The sequence below is a fragment of the Ceratosolen solmsi genome, unplaced genomic scaffold (genome assembly GCF_000503995.2).
Source record: "Ceratosolen solmsi marchali unplaced genomic scaffold, CerSol_1.0 scaffold2, whole genome shotgun sequence".
Taxonomy (NCBI): Eukaryota; Metazoa; Arthropoda; class Insecta; order Hymenoptera; family Agaonidae; genus Ceratosolen; species Ceratosolen solmsi.
This window is the reverse complement of record NW_011948422.1, coordinates 3,878,358-3,898,175: the sequence shown is the minus strand read 5'-3', so window position 1 is coordinate 3,898,175 and position 19,818 is coordinate 3,878,358. Positions and strand designations below refer to the sequence as shown.

The window sequence follows — 19,818 nt, the reverse complement described above, 5'->3', positions numbered from 1 at the left end:
TTACTACAATTTTACTTGTTGGTTACTACAATTTTATTTTGTTCGCTCATCGGTGAAAGCGGAACCTCTTTGTACGCCATGAGCGTCGTTTATAAACGCAAAGAGCTTTTTCCTTAATTTTTAAGTCGCATGAGTTCTGCTATCGGACAATAATATTTTTGTCCTTTTCATCTAATTCACTTTCAAAATATTTATGAACTCACATAATTTCGCAATATAACATTAAAATACTTTATCGTAACAGCCATGTAATATGCCATATCATTAAAAATTTTTATGAAGAAAAAAATTGATAATAACCACCGTGTCTAATATATTTTGATGAGAGTGTAGATTAGAGATTTGGGACTATAGATTGCAAAATATGTTTTGCATGTCAAACAAATAATTTATCCAAGAGTGAAATGCGTATATTTAATGAATGATTGTTTATCAATTTTGTGAACATTTGCATCCCCAGCCTTTATACAAGTCCCTACACAACTAATTATCTTAATAACTTGACTAACGTGTACGCAAATTATGCAAGCATGTGTAAGCGCATTATATATATATATGTATGCGAGGGCAACCAATATACATAATTGTTTAATAGTAAAATAATAATATATTAGTAGTAAAACTACACGATAGTTTAAATTCTTGATTGCTCTAAAATTAATCAAATGTATGAAGCTCCGAAATGTCCTAATCGAACGGTTTATCACTCTCTAGATAAAAATAATGAAATTAATGAGAAAGAACCGAGTAATGAATCACGGTTATATTAAATGGAGGCGAGAAGTGTAAAATCGAGGCTTCTACAGTTCTTCGTGCCTTAGATAAAAGGAATATTGGCGATTCGCAAGCGTTCACTCATCTTCATGATTATCCTGGTCACGCAATCTTTGCTGAGCCTTATAATTGATGATAAATCCTTCTTGGCTTTGTCCAGGCTCCTACTGCATACACTCGCGGGCTTTTTCAACTTGCAAACACAAGTGCGCCATCTGGCGAACGTTATTTCGTCCAATAGTAATAGCGCATGCGAATTAACTGTCAACCGACGATTCTCCCTATAATTGTGTATGCATGGATATCATTGGGCATGTGTTGGTGTGTGGAGGGGCGTATAGATCAGCGATCGTTTACCAACTTTTGCTGGTCGAAACATGTTTCCGCGGGACAACACAGACAAATTTTATCGAACGAAATGGCAAATTTTAAATATTGCCTGTCAATTTTTCAATAGATCTTTTTATTGTATTCGTAGTCTGATTTTGGATTTTGAATAAATACCATCGTTTTATATTATTTATATATACATATATGTGCACAGTTATTTGGGGCCTTAATGCATTGTAAATGAAAATATTGTATTAAATTATTCTTACAAATTATTGATTATGAACGAGTAAGTTACCGCATATTATTTCTTTATCTTCGTAGCGTCAAATTAATTATTAAACTGCATGCGAGCTTACTTGGGACTATTCTACTTTTCACTTACTTGTTAATCCTGTAAATTCATATTACAATCGGCAAATTTGTTGTATTTTTTTATTTAGACAAGGGAATGTACCCATAGTATCTGGAAAATTTTATGGGACCTCCTTAAATGGCATATACGATGATCTTGAAAAGAGAATTGAACAAACAAAAAGGCAGCAACCAGCCAACATAGAATATAAACCAAAATCATTGCTGCAGCCAAGTCGATACAAAGAAGAATTTTGGAAACAGAATGAAGCCCTTGCTAATGCCATAGAGTTTGGCAATGACGATGTATTATGTTGTTTCGTTTTTCAAAATGAGCTTGGAAAAAGGCGTTTTATTGTAACTCATCCCGAAGACATGTGGGAAGATTTTGAGCACGTGCCAATGGAAAAAAGAGTTTTTTACGAGGTAAATCAATAACTATTTGCAGAATTAATTCATAATATAAAATTTCTATCAATAATTTTATGAGTAATTTTTAAAAACATAATAAGCGATAGGTAATGTAAATGCGATGATCGAGTACTTGGCTTGTATAAATTGATGACTTATTAGTAAATTTGACGTCTCATAAATGAATATTTGTAGGTAATTCCAGAAAATCTTCCTTGTTTTCTCTATTACGATATAGAATTTGAAACAGATATAAATAAGGATAAAGATGGTATTAAAATGACCAGTACGCTTATTGATATCACATGTGAATATATAGCTAAATATTGGAATTATCGTTGCGAGAAGAGTGTGGTTATTAATTTGGATTCTTCACGCGATGGCAAATTCAGTAAGCATTTAATCTTCAGTACCAAAGATGTTGCATTTAAAAATAATTTTGAAGTAGGTTGTCTGGTAAAAAAAATTTGTTTTGACATAATAAGTCTTGTGTCGAGTGAGAATTCAGAAAATGATATTTTAAGTAAATTTAATAAATCGGAGCTCGAGGAATTATTTGTGAAAACTACTAAAGGAAAAAAATTATTCGTCGATCTTAATGTTTATACTAAAAATAGGCATTTTAGAATCTACAAGGCCACAAAGTGGGGCAAAAATTCCCATTTAGTTCATGCTAAAGATTGTAAATGTCATTGGAATAAAAAATCAAGAAAAAGCAATGATTTTGATCTGTTCATAAATTCTCTTCTCTCATATTTACCAAATGCAAAAAAGTTGGGCATACTGAGTTTCAATGACCCCAAGTCATTGCAAATTCAGCATTATAGTCAAAGCATAAAAGCACAAACAAAACAGTGTTCGAATTCTAAATTATATTCAGAAGCTTCATATAATTCCTTAAATAATTTTATTTCTAATTTGATAAAGCCCGGAAGAATTAGAGATATGAAACATATTGCTAATAATCATGTAATTTTTGAAATTGTTGGCAATAGGTAAGTAAATACATAACGCATGTTTAAAAATTATAACACACAGTGCATTTATTTTAAATATGTTTTTTATGTATCAATTGTTAGATTTTGCCAGAATATTGGTAGATGGCACAAAAGTAACAATATTTATTTTGTTATCGATTTAAATAAAAAAGTTATGTATCAAAAATGTCATGATGAAGATTGTCAATATTTTACGTCTGTGCCCAAAAAATTACCCGTAGAAGTGGCGTTTTATTTCGAAGACGAAACAGACTGTTTATTTTCCACTATCGAAGATTAAATCAACAGAAATGTCGTTGGTAAAGATCGACTATAATAAATTGAATAAACAACATCCTTAAGAATTTAACTAAAGCTACGTGAACACTGAATTGTTCATAAAATCAATTTTAATTGCTTATTTTATTATAATTATATTCTTTTTTAAAATTATAATATATAATATAATTGATTATGTACGTGGATAAGCATATCAATATATATATATATATATATAGATAACTGTAATATATTTTGTTAGCAAATATTTTAATAAATGTATATAACATAAAAATATATTTATGATAGAAAAATATCTATTTGTTATGAGCCTATTATTTAATTTTCAATATTTTTAGTGGAATCTCTAATAGAGTAAATGCAATATCAGTCTCCATTAGATGCATTAATATATTTTAAAGTGATTTACAATATTTACATAAACTGCATTATTTTAGATAAAAAAAAATCTTTTTATACACAATTATTATCTTCAAGTTAAATTTGATAAAATTATTAATTTAAAAATTGCCACTTACACAATGCATTAGTTTCCTTATTTAAACAAAAATTGATATAAACTAAAACCTACATTAAACATGTTTTCACAAAATTTCTAAATTTATTACATTTTCATGTCTATGCTATGCAAATAACTTAGTTAAGAAGAAAAAGTTGAGTAGACTTCGATCTTCTTTTTCTTCTTCTGCTAAATCTGTTTCACTACTTTCATTGTTTTCATTTTCATTTTCATTTTCATTTTCGTTTTCGTTTTCATTTTCATTTTCATTTTCATTTTCATTTTCATTTTCATTTTCATTTTTATTTTCATTTTCATTTTCATTTTCATTTTCATTTTCATTTTCATTTTCATTTTCATTTTCATTTTTATTTTCATTTTCATTTTCATTTTCATTTTCATTTTCATTTTCATTTTCATTTTCATTTTCATTTCTGAACTTATCAACGGCCACAAATTCAGTTTGCCTATCTTTTATGTCAGTTGTCACTTTTTTAATATTATTACCACTATTTCCCTCATATTTTTCACAACCCTCTTGTTTATTATCTATACACGTTGTATCGGTCTTCTTATCTTGATCGACTGTTATATTATTATTTAATATTGTATCTTCAGATACATGTAATTTATTATATTTTCTATAATTTTGAATAGCTTGTCTCATCTGACATAAATAATTTGTCAGACCTTAAAGTAAAATTTGTACATGATTATAGTTTTAAATTACTTATAAATTTTAATTTGCAGTATTAAAACACAATTTACCCGACATGATTATCCAAGTGGTAAGAGTCGGTACATTTGTCCCCGGATCATCGAAATAGGTCAACCCAAATTCAACTCCTGGTTCATGAAAACTTTTCAATGGCTTTATAACCATAAATGACCAATACGTTGTTACTCTATAGAACATTTTTAATTAAATATTATAACAAAATTAATATATCATTGTAGTTAAAGTATATATAGTTCTTATACCTATATGTATCAGATCTGTTTGGGGCACTTGGATGTTTAGTTTCTTTATTAACAATAATAACAATATTCCTTTCTTTATTGTAAAGCCATTTTCTTTGATATACATAATCTCTATTTGCAAACATTCTCTATAATGAAAAATACAAAATGATACCTTTCTGTAATACTATCCATTTAACTATACATAATTCATTAAACTTACGGGCCAAATCATTTCCCAATATATTACATCGCTACGACTATTCATAGATTCATTCTGTAAAGGATCGGTATCTATTATTTTCAATTGTTTGACCGTGGTATCCCATTGTTTACGATAATTTAGATCTATTTGAACCTGTAAAAAGTCTTCGGCAGAAACATCATCGAAACAGCCATAAACTTTATAAGAATAAAGACCTCTAGAATCTTTATCTTGTTTTCTCCAAATTATCATATCTTTACCTTCTGTAAATGGCTCCCAATCTAATTGCAAATATATCAATTTTATTAGACATACGTTAGGTCGTTAATCTATTAAAGATTTACAAATTATTTAATTTGACAAACACACCCGTTGCTTTTGATACATTAGTTGTATTATTAACTTTATAACATTGACAATATTTAATTTTTGGTTGGCTAACATCTATAACTGTTCTCAAACCACATTCATGACAAATAATTGTCAAATCTTGTAATTTATAAATTTCTTCTATTTCATGAGCATAGCTTAAACAAAATTATTAAATTAATTTAATAAATATTTATTTATATAAAATTAATTTTATAAAATAGTATTACTTATTTATTTCTTCATCGGATACTCTCTCTTCATCCCAATTGTACATTTGCACACCGACCGCTCCCATAAGAAAGTTCCTTGTATTCTTTGTAATTCTAAACCTGTATAATTTTATAAATTCTTGTAAACCTACTTCATCCCAAATTCTTCTGTAATGATGAAAAATATGTAAACTTCTTCTTACTCTTTGCTCAGCTATAAACTCAAATTGTTTTGTACAAGCTTTCATTACTTGAATACTCTGCTCTTGTAGCCATATAGTCATTTTTCGCTTACACCATCTCAACTTATTATTTACCTTCCCATAATTTTGGGGAAAGAAATGAACGTTTCTAACTGTCTCTAAACGAAAGTTGGAATTAAAACGCCTAAAGATAACCCCTGATACAAATCGATAATACATTTTTACTTTTTTAGTAACTTAATTTTTTATCTGAAATACATTACTTAAGCAGAATGAATAAGGATTTGTATATACTTTGATGAATTTCTGGATAATAATGATATATTAGGTTACATTTATTTAAACGTTCGAGCCAAATCCAATTGCAATTGATAATTTAAGTCTAATTTTCTTATAATTATTGCCTTTTCAGGTTATGTTCACAATAATTTAGCATTTTATAGTATTCAAAAAATAAAATTTCATATGTTTTACAATAATGATTTGGAATAATTTTTAGAATTAATGGTCTTTTTATTTTCTTTAATTCAGAAACATAACAAGCATTAACTTATTAGAAATGAAAAATTATATAGGTATAAAAGTTTCATTTGCACATGTGATTATGAAACGTTATTTACGCTGCATATTACACAAAACTGACTTATAAGATCAAATAACAATGACAAATGTATGTTTTTAAAACTAATTTCTCAACAGATGCTGTATTTAAGGAATTGCACTTACAATATTAGATCATTTTTTTAACATTTCGACAAAAATTCTTAAGCCTCATTCCTTCGCACACTACACATATGCGAATATATATAATACGCGCATACGCATAAGCATGCATATGTGTATATGTAGTACGATATTTTTAATTGTTTATCAAATTAAATTTTAAAACAGCAATGTATATAAATAAAAGAAAAACTTGGTTTTAAATGAAAAATAATTTTAAGCATTATTTATTTGCAATGTTACGTTCAAGTTTGAGAAAGTGACATAGATATTATGGAAATAAGAAGGCAATTTTAGATCTTATGAAAAATGTAAAATTTAGATGAATTTGATCGCATTAATGAAATTTCATGAAATGCTATAAATTACAATTTCATGAAATGCTATAAATTACAATTTCATGAAATGCTAAATGCTATAAATTAAATTACAATTTCATCAAATGCTATAAATTACAATTTCATCAAATGCTATAAATTACAATTTCATCAAATGCTTTCAGTATGATTATTCAATTTCATTCAATTTTCTGTTTGATGATTATAAATAAATTTAATGAAAACAACTTGAAAAACAACGTTTCGCCGGAAAATTTATTTTAAAACGCTTATTACTTAATTTTGTAATATGTTAAATTAATTGACAATTATGATGTCAATGTCTTACCTAGTCGCATTGAGCAATAATAATAATAAAAGTAAATGGGTTTCAGGAAATCATTATCAATAATAACAAAATTTATAATTGTTGAAATAAGTTTCTTTAATGAAATAAACATTTACATAAATTAAATACTGCAACATTCATGTCATTAAAATAAATATATTGTATACGTATACTGGATATACAAATTATTAAAATTAATTTATTCATAAAATAAAAAACATATTCACTATACGTTTTTCCAGATCCATTTAAACATTTACTACATGTCGCTTGGGATCTATCTGAAAAATAAGAAAAAAATAATATTTGTATTTATATTGTATTTATATATTTAATGCTTAAAGTCGTATTCGGAAATTTTTTTTAACTATCGTTTTATAAGTATAGAAGCTACCCTGCAAATTCAAATTATTAAGCCTTCATAGCTCAGTATTAATTATAATTTACACCTATCGATCAATCACGAGAATTATTTATAATAATATTCAATTTTATTATTCATAGAGTTGAGTTGAAATTGCGGGCCAATATTGTCAACTGCATACCTTTGAGGTGCAGTGTTATGGAAAGTTTTATTATGAAAGATTAATTGTTATTATAATCATATTATTTTGATCAGACTTATGAAGAAATTAATTTAACATCTAACAACAACATAGAATTTAATAAGTTTAAGAGCATTATGTCCTTAAGCTAACAAACTTTCATTCTATAAAATTTTAATGTAGTATTCAATTACTCTTATTTACTTGTTTTTACACTTTGTCTATTAATAATTACATTTCAATGATCGCTATCGAGTTCAATTATCGGCTTACAAAGCTTTAAAATCACCAATCAACCGTTTACATGTCATTATTTACAATATGAACAATTTTTTCTCTCAATATATAATGTATACATACGAGTAAATAATTAAATGCTAAAATAAATCTTCTAGAATTTATAATTTAAAAAATTAATGTTCTAGTTCATAAACGTATAGTGGCATTAAATAATATACTGATTGTGTTTATTATTTCTTTACTTAGTTTTGTTACAATTGTTTTTATAATTTTAACATAATTCCATGGCATTGTTTTTAATAAAATATTTCTAACGACGATAATATTAATGTATATTCTAATAAAATTGTAATATTTTAAAATAATAAATATTTTGTAACAAGAATCATATTAAAAATTCGTGATTATAAAATTAATAATTCAGATTCGTGATTAATAATTCAAAAAAAAAAAAAAAAAAAAAAAAAAAATTAAAAAAAAAAAAAAAAAAAAAAAAAAAAATTCAAAAAAAATGAAAAAAAAAACAGAAATATTATCGCGCGCACAAATTAAGACAAATTAAGTGTTTGCTATTGCACATTTATTGTAAAGTTTTTTTTTTCAAACCGACAATTATTTCCAAATTGTGATAAAATCGTAGCATTATCACTATCGTAATATCTCTCTATCATTTTTTTTTTTATATATATATATATATATATATATATATATATATATATATATATATATATATATATATAACGCACACATATACATATAATAGAATTATAGAGAAGACGCAGCAGTTAATTAATGATGTGAAAGAAATTTTGCTTATAGAACTACGATTCAATTATTCGATTCAATGATTTTAAGCAGCTTCTCTCCTTTTCATAGGGGATCGAAGAACAACTTCTGAATGTACGTAAGTAGTATGATAGGTAAAGTAATTTAATCAAAATATAATATTCTAATGAACTAAGCTTATTTGTTACCTCCGCATACATTTCTATATTAAATATGAACAAGAAGGATGTATTTTAGAAGAGCACTCCTTTAATTAAATAGGATTTAATTGAAAAGCAAGATACATTTGAAGCCATCGATGCATGCGCGTGCAAACGTAATAGTTATTGGAGTAAATACAAGATTCTATAGAAAACTGTCTCGTACTACGGTAATACTTTTAGTATAATGAAGACCAATGGGAGTTTCGACGCTATGATCACGGAAGCCATAATTTTCCATCGTCCGTTATCGAAGAATATTTTCACGGCATTGATTAACAAAATAGATTATTAGATGGATAAGCTGCCAAAGGCAATGGAATAACAGATAGGGCGTGTGCGTAGCGTCGTTAATTGTTATTGACCGAGTTGATGTTGCAATCGCGTCTTTCGCGACTCACCACAGTCGGTTAGACTCGTTAAACGGACAGCTTACCTTCATGAAACGACGATAGTAGGTGGAGAATGTCCTTGGATTTGGCGTATCCTGCAGTCCCACTCGTCGATTAAAATCTGCCGAGGCCACGGAATTGCTCCTCTTGCCCCAGCCAGTCGAGAAGTTCAGCTGGGCATCGACACTGGCGATGAGGATGAGACAGAAACAGATTCCCACGGCCAGCAAACTCAGCCGTAGCTTTCCCCAGCTCCTACGAACATATCTCCGTTCAGTTGGGCATATTTCTTTTGCCACCGGGGCGAAACTTTAGGCACAACTTTAGACGCAACAACGCCATCGACCACCTCCTCTCGACTTTCAGAATTCGATTATTACGTTTAGCGTTTAGCGACTCGACTTCCCAATTTTATTGGACGGTCGATCGGCAATATTTGAAAAGTGGCAGGAACGATGCGGCGAACGTGGCCAAAATTCTTAAACTAAAAGCGAACTCGCGCTATAATTCGATTTTACGAGTCCGTCCGTTAGCTAAGTAAGCACTTGTCGCACATTTTGCCCAAGCAATGACTGAATACGCTGAAATACGAAATCATTGGATTGTCAATTGGATCCCAATCCAATTGTAATCGCATTATAATCGCTCCATCGTGACGGAATCAAAGTCCCCGGGAGGTGGAAAAATCGAGTGGATGTTCCTGATAGATAGACAATAGTCAAAATAGAAAGGACATTCGACTCACATGTTGCTTACGGCTTCGGATATTCAGCGCGATAATCGAGAAGCGATCGTGGAATCACCGACGCCGGGAGCTCTGATAAAGGAAAAATTGGACGAATTAGCGTGAAGTGGTTGGTACGGTGGTGGTGGTGCGACTCGGCGATGCGCTTATAATCGTCAAATCTACGATTCATCGCCGCGGCCGGGCGATCTTTTATATCCAAGATTCCCACCAGCGGCTCGTCTTCAACCCCCTGGACAATCGCCCCCGTCTCCTTATTTCGCATTACATGCGTGTGAATTGACGCAATTGTCAGCGCGCGCGCACACATTGGCCGCCGTTTTCAGCAAGTGACCGAACCAATCGGGTCTAATCACAAGAAGTGTTCGGCCGAGTGTGCGCGTGCGTGAGCGCGTGCATGTGCCAAGGCGTAAGACGCAATTTTCGTTCGTTCGACGTTCATGTAAGCGGTAAACGTCACTGCATGCGTTATTCAAGCGATAAGACAGACTTTTATAAAATTACGCATAATATTTATTCGACGCTTCGTTTCAAAATTTACGATACTCGCGCGATACTTGGCTCGGCGCGCCCTCCCCTCGGGCACTTCGTCATCAATCATTTTGGGAACGTTCATTGGTTTTGGGGGCACGTGTGCATAATCGCATAAAAAATCGTGCATTCTTGGCTCCTTGGTTATTAATAAGTTTATATGCTCTTGGGCGGTCTTTTAAACGATTGTTTAATGAAATTACTGAATAAATGGCATGTGGGAAGCGAAGGGTAGTCAACGTCTCGAGCTATGTGCGTTTTTCATTACAAGCTGTCTAAAGTTTCTCTATTAGCGCAAAAGTGAGAAAATTTTTTACAAATAACAATCTCCTTTTGTATTATTTATATGAACTATTTGCGAAAGAAGATTATCAGGGAAAATAGGAATTTTTCATTTTTCTAGATTGGAAGTGTGTTTATAATTTTAGAGATTGCGTAACTCCTGAGTAAAGTTGTTCGATTTCAAACTTTATCTTCGGTGTAGCAGATAAGAAATGTATACGAGTAATAATTAATAAAAAGAAAAAAAGAAAAAAAAATTATTAATTGTAATTAATTAGAGAGAGAGAGAGAGAGAGAGAGAGAGAGAGAGAGAGAGAGAATACTTTATCAATTTTTCGAAAAAGTACAAATTATTTTTAAATAACCTAATTGTTCGTTTAATTTGAAAAATGATAAACATGTATAAGAACGTATCTCCTCCATAATATTATTAACGACAACGGTATTATCAACAAAATGTAATATTGTTAAACAAACGCGACGCCCTCATTTTGTAATATATTAATGTTAGAATTTATCAACTATGACCTTTGGATTATTAACAAAAAAAAAAAAAAAAAAAAAAAAAAAAAAAAAAAAAACACATACCTTTGACGGATAAATTCACACGCGGATTAATATAATTAATATAATTATTTAAAGACTTGATTATTATATTGGTGTATTGAATTTTGTAAAGTGTATGGTCGAACCAGTAGGGGCAATAATAATGTAACCGAGATTATATTTTCTTTCGATTCGTCATTACAGATATATTAAATCTACACATTTAGATAATTTTTTTCAATACATTATGAAAAATACATAATTAATAATAAATCCATTAGAAAGTATGATTATCGTGCGTGCGACTCTCAAAATGAAAGTATCGTATGATGATAAACTTTTTTTAGAAATTAAATACAATACTGTTGGAATCGATAGTATGGCATACAAGCAGAAAAATGCATATAAAATTCAACTTATAATTATTAGACGTTAATTTTAATAAATTGTATCATATGAATAATAAGAGTAGAAAACTTGAAATCTACAGCATCTATTATTGTTCTTCTATTATTGTTCTTTAAAAAAAAAAAAAAAAAAAAAAAAAAAAAAAAAAAAATCATATTACAATGTCAATAAATACTCTTTATGATTAGTAAACATCTACAACAACCAAAGAACAATCTATAATTAATCACTTAGGTTCGTTAAAGCACATAAAAATTTTATCCAAAATCTTCAGCATTAAATGAATATCGTTGAAATATTTTATTTTTATTGTTTAAAGAGGACGTTTGATTTTCAGATTTTTTTTTTCTTTTTTTTTTTTCTTTTTTTTTTTTTTTTATCAATGAATCGATTATAATTTCATATGTTAAAGCATATAAATATTTCACTCGGCTAATTATTTGAAAATATTTTGTTTCGAAATTAATATCTACATTTATTTGATAATCATCCATCGTTATTTCTCTATGATTATCTCAAATTATCTTTTCGTTAATAAAGTAAAATATTGAAATCGTCGATGATGAGAATATAAGCTTTTACTAGTTAAAAACATCTTTATGATTATACAATAAACATTTCAAGCTCTTCAAATACCTTAAAAAACAATGATAAATATTTTATTCTCGAAGCGTCGAAATTAATAACAGATTTATAATAACTCAATGTAATTAATTACAACAATATATACAAATATAATCAGTACTGTTATCCAAGGCACTTTAAGCTCTCATTGTAAAAGAAAATGTCATTAAAAATTGATGTGAAAATATCATTATACTTTCTCAAAAGACAAGAAATACAAAATATATATTATTAAATAATACCCTTTCGACAATGAGAGCATATTTTACTTGAATCTGTTAATTACTAATGCGGTTGTAGGTTATAAATTTTTCTATAATTTGCATATTCGTTAAATAATAAATTTGAATAATTTCAATAAAGTAATATCGCGCTTTCATTACGGAAAATTAATGAAATACATTATAATCTTTCATTATATTCGTTAATTTAATTTAGAGACAATGAGCCAAAGTCCCAGATAATTATTACATAAAAGCATAAGGCATATTTTTTTCCAGCTAATTTTTCATAACGAAATAGCAACTCTTAGTCATTTAAAATTCAATCGATCATCAATGTATCTAATTAATGAAATTAAAAGAATATCATCGATTTTGCCATTCAGCGGACGATTGTTGATAAATAAATATTTTCAGTTGATGGACGCTATGATTATCCATTTATCTACTAAAATCCATTCGATTGTAATATTGTAGAAAGGATGATAATAATTAAGAAATTGAACATGTGCGTATAATATTAGTACATCAAATATTTGCAATCTCATAGGAATATTGAAAATTCATGGGAATTTGAAACAGTTGTGAGGCCGAGGAGAAACGTAGAAAAATGTAGGAAAGTAAACATACGTACGTAGGACGTATTCTAAAATTTCTCTCTCTCTCTCTCTCTCTCTCTCTCTCTCTCTCTCTCTCTCTTTCTCTCGCTTATTGTGCGTAAAAATCATTGCGCGTTGACGCGAACGGGCGTCGATTGTAACCATTACGTTTCACAACTTATTAACAAGAGACGTCGACAACGAGAGCTTCGCGTGGGCTTCTTCTTCATTTGCTTAAAGAAAAATAATAGATAAAGGGCTGCCGCCGGAACATACGCGAAAGAAGCCACAAAGGTACTAATCAAAGCTATAACCGTAATTTGCGCACGAGTTGTGCCGCGCACAATGGCGTCTTCTCAATGGTCGTATAATTTCTATATTGTCGACTCTGCGAATCCCCTTTGCTATTATTATCGAAGTGCCGTGCGAATCTTCAGTTAATGCTTAATTCAAGCATAACCACAAAGCCATTCCGTTTCTTAAGAATTTATAAACAATTAAGATTACGACATTGGCTTGCTTGTTGTATCGAGGAAACGTGTATGATTTTTTTTCTACGATAGATAAGAATCTTATTCTTAAGAAAGGTATTATAATTTGTAAATTTTCGAATTATAGAAGAATTTATAAAATTAATTATTCCTTATCTCGTTTAATATGACGTTACTCGAGATATCAAGATTTTTTTCTCTCCAAAAGCAGCAACATTAACTTTATTTATTCTAAATAATAAATATAGACCGTTATAATTTATAACCACATCTCTATGTAAATTATTGCATTAAATATACATGATAATGATACACATACAAATTATATGCAAATTATAACATTGACTGTAAATTATAATATAATTTATGTTGTATCTTCGTTTCGTTGCTAAAACTGTTCGAGATCTCTCATTTATATCCTAGAGAAAATTTAATTAGCTTAATCAAATTTGATAAACTTAGCGTTTCTATAACTGATAATAACGCAAATTTCGATTTCTGAAACTTCCTCTTCAATTACATACATTACTTTCAAAATACATTGCTTTATTAAATTATTTCTTTCAATCTCTATTCGTAATAAAACATTATGTCAAACTTCGACAGAACATCTAATTATATTATATTTTATGAATTATTTTCCGAATTCAAACCATCAATTATAAATCTTAATTGTACTAATTAAAATTTTAATAGCATCTTAATAAAACCAGGTTTATTTATTTATTAAATTTAATAATTTTAGATATTTATGAGAAATTAATAATATCAATAGTGGTGAATAATGACTATTCTTATTGGCATCTTTAAAATAATTTTCAATCAAGCTGAAATTTAAATTTATCCTCATTAATATATAAATGTTTCGTTGTATTCTTTTCTTATTGCACACATATTTGGTATCCCACATTCTGCAACTGTTCATTTAAAAATTTACATTCTAGTATTTTTATCATTTACTGTGATAAATAAAAAAAAAAAAAAAAAAATCTTAATTCTCTACTTCTTCTAGCGCTACTGTTTCCTAAAGCTCATTCATAATAAAGTACTAAAGAAAATAAAACGGTCATGATATTTTACATTATTTTCTTTTTCAATTCAATTTAAATAATTATAAGTTTTCTACTTCTCATACTTTGCTATTTCTAAAACAACAAACTGTATTTGTAATACTCAAGTATTTAGATTAGTTCATTGGATTAACGGTCTTATTAATTTCATAATCATATACATAGAAAAAATCTCACTAATTCGCACACTTTTCTAAAATTCATACGATTAACCATTGAAATAATATTCTGCTTAAACTGTACGTTTACACATTTAATAGAAAGCTTAGCAATTTTTCTATTACTACGATTAATCTATCAAATAATACACGATGTCTTAACAAAAATTATTGTAAAACCATAAGTTATGACCTAATGTCCATAATGTAATAAACCACTAACATATTTTCACATATAAAGTTAATCCTAACATTTTAACATTAGAAAAATGAACACATTTATCAATCAAATAAATTTGATAAATTGTATGTAATATGAAGAATAATATTGTTACAATGCAATTCACTATTCATTTATTTTCACTATTGACAATAAATAATAGTCGGTTAGTTAATCTTGTAATTTAAACATTCGGTGATCAGAAAAGTTATATATTTCTTAATTTTCAATAATGCAAGATTCCATGAATACCTACTACTACCCTATTTCCAATTTTATAAATTACTGTCATAATAACATACATAATTTTTTTCTCATTAAATCTATTAAAAAATTGTTCATACTGCAATTATGTGACACGGACAAATTAAAACTAAGTACCTAAAAGAAAGGAAAGTACATGTATATTTATGTTGATGAGTATGATTATTTTATACGTAGCAGCACAAAGAGATATTCAACGAGTATAAAGTGCGCAATTTTAAAAAGTTTAATTCAATCAATTTCAAACGAGATCTCTTTATTGAAATAACAACATACTGCGATTTATTTATATAAATTTTAAATATAATTATTAATATTTTTCATTAAGCAGATATGTATATTTATTAAAAAGTTTTACGATAATTAAACTCTGTAATTAAGTCTTATTAATTCAAAATTACATAAAAATTTACTTTTAATTAATCTACAACATTATTTTTTTTTTTTTTAATTGCAACTTAGTACTGGAATAAAAAAAAAAATATGTAAAACAACTGTCATTTGCAATTAAAATTAATTGATGGATAATTATACTCATACAAGTGAATTTTATTTTCAATGCTATTAGAATTATATGTTAAGATGTAAATATTATAATCTTGCGGTTATTACATTTTAACTGATAAGACCTAGCGCAATCTATCGAATTTATATTAGATACTTTTACTTGATATTTGCTTATGGCCAGGCAAATAATAAATATTATTAATACAAAGAAGAGATTCTTTATATAAAACATTTATAATTAGACGTACGGTTTGTATAACCAATAATATAACGAAAAAATTATTATTACTTAATACTTCAACTTTATTCTATTTGTTATCACATTATATTAGTTTATTAATACAATTTTCAATAATCTAATAGGCTATTACTGCAAACTACTCTTACTATGTAGATATTAAATAATCCTTTAACTAATTTATGCCATTTTTATGACTTATTAATAAATCTTTATTGATGGTTTTTAAACATTAAATCATAGTTCAAATATATTTGTCAAGTCATATAAATAAATTTATAATATTTATTATAATCCGCGAATTCTTTTATTAAAAAAACTTCTTTTCTGTATGTAACTTGTGTTATTTTTATATTTGTATTTGAGCGAACACAGTGGAATGTGGCATTTTAATTTACTCTATTCATATAAAAAAAAATATCACTTTAATTCTTCCGTCTTTTTTTTTTTTTTTTTTTTTTTTTTTTTTTTTTTGAAATTCAGCAATTAAATTACCAACAATACACGTATTTATTATTAAAAATTTTATTGAACAATATTTTGAAATATTTTGGATTATCTTTTATCTAACAATATTTATTTTGATTTTAATATTGTAAACGAATTTTTTTCAAAATAATTTAACCAAAATTGTAGATTTGATAATTGCTCTTTCAAATTTACATACATCTACAATATAAATAATAATATGTGTTAAATTTGAATTAAAATTGACTTTTCGTAATAGCGAACGCTTATTTTATCATAATTTATTAATGCATTATATCCGAATTATACCTTAAAATTCAGAAGATAATACTTAATGATTAAAAAAATAAATAAATAAAAGAGGAAATAAATAGAAAACAACTGCTGATACTATTGATTAATGATAAAATAAAAACTAAAAATCTTGTAAATTTATCACATTTAAAAATAAATATCTCAAGTCGCATTATACTCTGCAATTCGGTTTCAAATTAATATTTACCAATATTTTAATAAAATATATACGTTATATAGTATTTTGTTGTAAACTTTTTATTATTATATTTCACAAATTTTAATACTCGAGTATATTAGAAAGTCTTTTGAATAAACTAGCGCTGTTATTCTTGTTTTCTTTTAGATCTAGAAGATGCAAAAAAAAAAAATTGTGAACTAATTCTGTGAAAAATGAATAGGAAAAATCTCAAACAACTATCTACATAGTAACACTTTTTTTTTTTTTAGAACATAAAGTTCTATCATAAAGTGAATTTCTTCGTAAAAACATTATATTTTCCATCAAGGAACATTGTTATTTCAATGGGCTAAACTATAAAAAGATCACAATACCAGAGCTAGAAAATTCTAGAAAATGAAAATGTACAAATGAAATTTTTAAAGTTCAGAGAGAAAAAAAAATTAGAAAATTGCAATGAAATAAAGAAGATATCAGAAATTGGATGGATAAATCGGCATCTTACGAAGAAATGTCGGAAATGTTGAAAAAAAAACATTAAATGACTGGTATATTTTGTGCAAGATAATTGTTAAAAAGAAGTTATTTTATTCCCGCGAACTACTGACAGAATTAAATGACATGTTCTGATAAGTGCATAATTTATAATTTATTTATTTATTTCATTTATTTATTTTTTATTATATTGTAATAAAACATTGGTGAATCTTGCAATATAATCATTGAAGTAACATAAAGGAAATTTCAAGGCATTTTAATATTTATTTTTTAGATAAAATCGTCGAGATAATTATTATTAATGTTAATTGTAATATGAAATATAGTTTAAAAGATTTTTTGTATATCGAGGGTGCATTTGTTATTTAAATAGATTTATAAAATATTTATGGTTTAATAAGAAAATACGACGATACAAATATAATTTAATGCATCAATTTTATTTATTCTATTTGTCTTGAATTCTTTTATCGAAAATTTATTTATTAAAGATTTAGAAAAAATATGTGAATAAAGTCTTCAAATTATAATTTCATATACTTAAGAAATATAATAAAAGAAATTTATCATACGGTTATTATAAGAAATAAATAAAAAAAAAAAAAAAAAAAAAAAAAAAAAAAAAAAACATCATATTTAGTTATTAGATATTTGAAGAATAAACTATATTTATTTTAAAAGAAAAATTACTCTGAACGATGAATATAAATAAACATTAAAAGACAATTTATGTTCGCGTGTCATATTGCCTCATAAATATTATTTCAAGTGAATTGAAATTAAATGATAATAAACTCATTGTAAACAAACGTGCACTTTGTGGAATACATCGGCAGAAGAAATGTTTGTTTTAACAGTCTGGAAAGGAAATTGTGCCTTATTAGTCAATATATTGTAAATAAACAAGAGAATACAATAAGTAAGGATTTTAATTTATTTCTAAAAAAAAAAAAAAAAAAAAAAAAAAAAAAAAAAAAAAAAAGGAAAATTACATAGAGTGTAGTGTATCCTAACATTAGGTCGATAAGAAAAATGGGTGAAGGTGTAAACAATTGTATTATTACCGTTGACTATCACATATTCATTGGCTTATGCCCCTTGTATACACATTATAATTATGTAACACGTTTCCTATAAACGCGTTATAGGTTTCGCATATACACAACTTCTTCACCCACTTTGAAAATTCTTCATTTTCTTTATATAATATTATTTATTTTTCGTTTATGTTTATTAAATATCTTCTTCTTCTTCTTCTTCTTCTTTTTCTTCTTTCTTTCTTTCTTTCTTTTTTTTTTTTTTTTTTTTTTTTATTTTTTTTTTTACAAAAATCGTACAATTTATTTTATTCACGCTCGCGTACGTCATACTCATTTTGTGTTTTAGCTGCTTAACTTGCATTGCAAAAATAATAGTAAATGGAAGCGTATTACTTATAACGACGCTAAATTTTCGTCAGAAACTCGACCGTTAATCCGCCATGGAACAATATATGATCATCGGCCAGTTCGATCTTATAATTCACGTATAGGCAGTGTTTAATATTGGATTTATCGGTGCACTGGATTTATTATTTATTATTATTTTTACTTTAATAAGCTATAATTCCTCATGAATTTCGTTTTGAATAATTTGTAATTTATTATTTAAAAACTTTAAAAGGAAAATGACAGTCGGCGAAAGCGACAAATTGAATTACAAAATTTCCCAGTGGTTTTTTTATATCATAAAGCTCAATCGCGTCAACTTTTTCATCATTAACTAAATTGTGTTCTTTTCATTCTAATCTATTGGCTATTACAGATAAAAAAGTTACACAATTAATCTTTAATACGTACAACCTTTCGAATTCACATTTTTTTTTTCCGCCGCCCCCTCCCCAAATTCTTCACATTGAATACAATGTCTTTTACATAGATATAATATATATATATATATATATATATATATATATATATTTTTCATTTATATATTTATATACATTAAAACTATATTTCTTCTGGAATTGTTTTACCGTTTTAAGAGATCAAAATACTCTTTCGGCTTGCTGCAACGTCATCGGAAGACATTGCAGTTGCATTCTTATAAATAAAGTCACTTGATTTATTATACAAAAAACTTAAGAATTAAAACGTTCGTGCATGAATACTTGTTGAACGCTTCGTATCCATTAATATTAAGTAATACAACAATATAAATGAACAGAGTAAGCGCGTATTAAATGATTACCACTATTAATTAGGAAGTATCTTGTCGTTTATGGACAACACCATCAAATACCTTCGAGGCTATGTAAAAAACAAAAACAAAACAAAAAAAAAAACAAG

The 19,818-nt window shown here is 27.2% G+C and overlaps 3 protein-coding genes across 3 annotated transcripts; 1 reads left to right on the top strand and 2 right to left on the bottom strand.

The window, feature by feature from the left end:
* Nucleotides 1–1,364: 1,364 nt before the first annotated feature.
* LOC105361826 (DNA-directed primase/polymerase protein) lies at nt 1,365–3,292 on the top strand. Its single transcript, XM_011499109.1, has 4 exons — nt 1,365–1,393; nt 1,548–1,884; nt 2,065–2,864; nt 2,949–3,292. Exons 1-4 carry the CDS (start codon nt 1,386–1,388, stop codon nt 3,145–3,147), a joined length of 1,344 nt encoding a protein of 447 aa, XP_011497411.1. The 5' UTR covers nt 1,365–1,385; the 3' UTR covers nt 3,148–3,292.
* A 368-nt stretch (nt 3,293–3,660) lies between these two features.
* Nucleotides 3,661–6,052, bottom strand: LOC105362021 (stAR-related lipid transfer protein 7, mitochondrial). Its single transcript, XM_011499346.1, has 7 exons — nt 5,410–6,052; nt 5,180–5,337; nt 4,829–5,091; nt 4,627–4,754; nt 4,414–4,550; nt 4,031–4,335; nt 3,661–3,874 (listed from the first exon to the last, which is right to left on the bottom strand). Exons 1-7 carry the CDS (start codon nt 5,811–5,813, stop codon nt 3,770–3,772), a joined length of 1,500 nt encoding a protein of 499 aa, XP_011497648.1. The 5' UTR covers nt 5,814–6,052; the 3' UTR covers nt 3,661–3,769.
* Nucleotides 6,053–7,153: 1,101 nt separating this feature from the next.
* LOC105361825 (uncharacterized) lies at nt 7,154–10,015 on the bottom strand. The gene is made up of 3 exons (XM_011499108.1): nt 9,892–10,015; nt 9,191–9,401; nt 7,154–7,264 (listed from the first exon to the last, which is right to left on the bottom strand). Coding segments are annotated over exons 1-3 (246 nt in total). The 5' UTR covers nt 9,894–10,015; the 3' UTR covers nt 7,154–7,231.
* Between the last annotated feature and the right edge of the window lie 9,803 nt (nt 10,016–19,818).